General features: G+C 42.0%; 1 protein-coding gene across 1 annotated transcript; it reads left to right on the top strand.

Moving 5' to 3' along the window:
- Positions 1-1,325: 1,325 nt before the first annotated feature.
- Positions 1,326-1,610, top strand: SMIM36 (small integral membrane protein 36). Its single transcript, XM_077833303.1, has one exon. It carries the CDS (start codon positions 1,326-1,328, stop codon positions 1,608-1,610), a length of 285 nt encoding a protein of 94 aa, XP_077689429.1.
- Positions 1,611-4,738: the final 3,128 nt, after the last annotated feature.

The raw sequence follows: 4,738 nt of genomic DNA on the forward strand, positions 1-4,738 counted from the left end.
TGCCTGCCTCACAACCTGCTGTGGCCCAGAAGTGGCACATAGCCTGTGACAGATCCAAAATGAAGATTGCACAAACATGGTTTATGCCAACTCTTTAAATTGCTATGGGATTCCTTCCTTGAGGGGAAACGACTCATACTGCAACTTCAAGTTAATGATTCTTTACTTTTTGGTGTAAATAATTTTGTGACTGTTAAAGCAAGAGAGGACCCTGGATTTATGTGGAACACAGGTGAGGCGGGGCCTCAAATGAGTGGCATCCTTTGAAATGAGGTATGTTTCAGGGGTATGGCCTGATTATATATTTCCTCTTCACAACTTAAACACCAGGGGCCTGATTCTCATTTACATTAAAACCCTTTTCCATAGCTCTGGCAATGCCAAGAGCCATAACTTCCTACTCCCTTCTTAGATCTCTCCTTTGCCGAGATGCCTACAAAAAACTAGACAAGGGTAAGGCAACTGGTGTGATGAGACCATTGCCTCTCATGTTGACCAATACTGTTGCGTTGTATCCTTGTGCTTCCCCATTTGTCTGTACCCTCCTATTGTTTATATTTAGATTGTAAACTCTTTGGGGGAGGGACTGTCTTTGTGTTTTGTGTTTGTACAGCACCCTGCACGATGAGGTCACGGTCCATGTCTGGGGCTCCTAGGCACTACCAATACAAATAAATAATAATTTACACATTAAGGCTGCTTTATACTACCAGGGCAGTACAAAGGGCCCATAGCGTAAATGAGAATCAAGCTCATTAAATTTTAAGAAAATTTCCCAGTGAAAAAATGTCTTTTTAGTCAATAGAGTCATGTGTGAAATACTATAAATCCCAGCTGGAATAATCCTCTGTCCAAGTCGTGCCTTGTTTCATCTTTTCCCCCTCATTCAGCTCCTCACTTATTTACAGCTGATGTTTTGTTATCTGTGACCTTCAGTAAAACCTTCCGATAGTCATAATAACTCACCTTGGTGCATGAAGCCCTCTCTGGAGCTGAGTAAATAAAACAAATGCATTGTTTGGTGCATGCCTGCCAAGAAAAAAGAAAGATGGGTTCTAATAGGAAGATGGATAGTCTGCTGTTGGTAAAGGAATCAAATTTAGCTTCTGCCAATGTAGGCAACCTGGTATTAAAAGAAGGAGCTTAAGTTATTAAACTGAGCAGCTTTAATCATCCAGTTCAGGGAAATCCATTGCTGCAGGAGTGCTGAGGCTTAATGTATTTTTACTGCAAAGCCAATACATTTATTCTGATCAGCTAGCCATTGCTCACTAGTGTGTATGAAACTTCATTCTCTGACTTCTCGGGCAGCAGTACGGGATGAAATGGATTTTTACTTGGAAATTGACCCTGTAACCTTGAACTTGATCATCCTGGTAGCTAGTTATGTTATTCTGCTTTTGGTGTTCCTGATTTCTTGCGTGCTATATGACTGTAGGGGAATAGATCCCAATAAGGAATATGCTCCTGAGATTCCTACGGATTCCCAGCCTCCAATCCGATTGGTGGTGATGCAACAGAACTGCCCTGGTACCCGCTGGGCCAAAGGACTTGTCTCTGCTTATGAAAATTCTTCTGATCTGCCAGGGAAAAGAACTACTGTGGTTTAGGGGCCCACCAATTGCTTCTGCGTTCAAGTATCTATGGATAAGCTTGCCTTATCTGCCATGTTTACTTTCAGTTTGCAAATGGATAATACCCCAGCAAGGTAAGTTGAAACAGTGACTGATTTGATGTGGTGGTGTCACCGGGTGAGTTATTTTGTGTTTGGCTCTGTTCTGTGTTCATCCAGTCCTAAATGGCTTGCAGTCCCACCAGTCATGCCATAAGAGAGAGAGGGCCTAATTTTTATTGGCACCAAGGGTATGTCTACACAGCAAAGGAAAACCCATGGCTGGCCCATGCCAGCCGACTCAGGCTCGGGTTGCAGAGCTGTTTCATTACTGTGTAGATGTCTGGGCTTGGACTTGAACCTGAGCTCTGGGACCCTCCCACCCCACAGGGTCTTAGAGCCTGGACTCCAGCCTGAACCCAGAAAGCCACACAGCAATGAAACAGCCCCACAGCCCAAGCCCTGTGAGCCCGGGTCGGCTGGCACGGGACAGCCACGGGTTTTTCTTTGTTGTGTAGACATACTCTTAGAGCCCAAGCAGCAGTGACCCCCTACCCCAATGTGGCACTGGAAAGGGGCCTTTGTATAAATGAGATTTAGGTTCCGTGTCTTTATTTTTACAGGAACACAGCATTGTTCAATTAAACCTACCCCTGCAGGACTCAGCTGTACTATAGTGGGGTATCTGCATAGGGCTTTTATCAGCCAGACTGCAACTGACCTTGATAGGCTGTATATCTCTCAAGTGAAAAAAGAAATGCCTAGGGATTTTACAAGCATATATATGAGGTGTGTCTGATTTGAGCCTGCTGTGGCTGCTATCAGACTGTAGCATTTATAATGTCATTTGTAGGCTCCTCAGAGCTGGCCGAGCCAAGCCTGTTTTGAATCAGATACAATATGATCTTTAACCACTGCCGTAAATTGATTCTGAGTACCCCTTTCTTGTGTTACCGTCTTCCATTGAATGTTATATGGGGATTTGGATAGTTCTGGGCTGGGTATGATACCTTCATTCATTATGCAAACTTAAACCAGGATAAAACTATCATCAATGCAGAAAGAATGAGTCAAAATCAATGCCCTCACTATTGAGAAATGTATTGCATGATCCTTTATAGCAAGTCCAATCAAGTTCTATTTACATACATGCATTTATGTATGCACATTTCCCTGGTCTTTCTCACCAGCACGTCTCCTTTGCTGTATTAAATTGTGGAGGTTGGTCTGCAGCTGTGGCATTTGTACAGTCAAAATTTCTAGTATCTACAGTAATAACAGCATGATCTCCAAACAAATGCAAGAAAACTACACATTAAGAGCCTTCTTCGTCAATGAAAACTTTCCTATCTATGGTATTTACATAACCCCCCCATTACCCTGGTATCTGAGCATCTCACAATCTTCAATGTACTTATCCTCACAACACCTCTATGAGCTAAGGAAGTGCCATTATCTCCATTTTACAGATGGCAAACTGAGGCATAGAGAGACTAACTTGCCCAAGGCTACACAGGAAGTCTGTGGTGGAGCAGGAAATTGACCCTAGGTCTCCCAAGTCCTAGACTAATGCCCGAACCACAGATTCCTCTGTTTCTGTATGCAGATTGCTTGAGTTTTTATGCTAAGGGTACACATTGATTGTGGATCCCAACTTACAGGTATTAAGGAACAAGTATCACTGTGCTCATAAAAGAGCTTGCTGTACTCTTGAATGGAAACCTGAAGTTCCTTTCTGATGGGTCGTAATGGTCACCATTGTTTGTGTTCTTCCAAAGCAGCAATAAAATGGTGCCATCTAGCCACCATTCACATACAATACCCATACTATTCCCCTTTTCTTCCTTCCTTTTGCAACATAAAATCCTTCTCGCTTTCTCTTTCTCTTTTTGAGTTGCACCAAAATTGCACTGGAAAGAGATCAATGGAGGGTGTTAAATGTACAACAAAGCAAATATTTTAGCCCGGTTAAAAATAATTCCTACAGCATTCCAGAGTGGTGTGATAGTCCAAAACCTATGGAAAAATACGTTTCAGCCAAAAAAAATTCACCTAGCTCTAGTTAGGTGCTACATAACCAAGATCCTGCAGAGCAGAAGTGAGAGTAAACAAATATAGAACATTTCAAAGGTTAAACTGGCGGTGAAGAGGAGACCACAAACCTCACTACCTTCCAGTCCAAGCTCAAGGCACACATCTTCGACCTTGCTTTGCTCATGTAAACACTTAGATCAGGGTATATATCATACATGTGGACAGCACTATATCTGTCGAAGACCTTCTCCTGCCAACATAGCTTCTGACGCTCGTGGTGGCTGGAGTAGTTAACTTGACAGGAGAGCTCTCTCCAGTAGACTTAGAGTGACTGCATTAGCGAGTAGCTCTCTAGTGTAGCCATGCCCTTCATGTTTTGTGCAACCAAAAGTAACTTGAATTACACTTTTATTGCCTTAAAAACATATGTATAGCTGTGTTTACAGTTCAGCAGTTGAAGTGATAATAGCGATAAATATATATTTACCACATGACACTTCTGAGAATCTAGGCAGTGGTTCTCAGCCAGGAGTCTGTGTACCCCTGGAGGTACACAGAGGTCTTCCAGGGGGTAGCTCAACTCCTCTAGTCACCTAGTTTAACAACAGGCTACATAAAAAGCACTAGGGAAGTCAATATTAACTAAAATTTCACACAATGACTTGTTTATAGTCCTCTATATGCCCCACACTGAAATGTAAGTACAATATTTCTATTCCATTTTATAATTATATGGTGAAAATGAGAAAAATAAACAATGTTTCAGTCATAGTGTACTGTGACACTTTTGTATTTTTATGTCTGGTTTTGTAAGCAAGTAGTTTTTAAGTGAGATGAAACGTGGGGGTGCGCAAGACAAATCAGACTCCTGAAAGAGGTACAGTAGTCTGGAAAGGTTATGATCCAGTGATCTAGCAATATCTCAGGGTAAAATGCAGTACTTTAGTTTATCATCTGTTGCCACAAAGTTGCCTTGTATTGAGACTTTGATCTCCTACGTAGTCAGTAAACACACTTGAAGCTGAAACGGGGTAAATTTGACAACTAAATTATTCAGTGTAAATTATTCATACAACTCTAGTCCTCTAGCAG

The sequence above is a fragment of the Eretmochelys imbricata genome, chromosome 14, assembly GCF_965152235.1.
Source record: "Eretmochelys imbricata isolate rEreImb1 chromosome 14, rEreImb1.hap1, whole genome shotgun sequence".
Lineage (NCBI taxonomy): Eukaryota > Metazoa > Chordata > Testudines > Cheloniidae > Eretmochelys > Eretmochelys imbricata.

Bases quoted from the DNA above. Each gene is read 5' to 3' on its own strand.
- SMIM36 (XM_077833303.1), top strand. From the start codon at position 1,326: ATGGATTTTTACTTGGAAATTGACCCTGTAACCTTGAACTTGATCATC.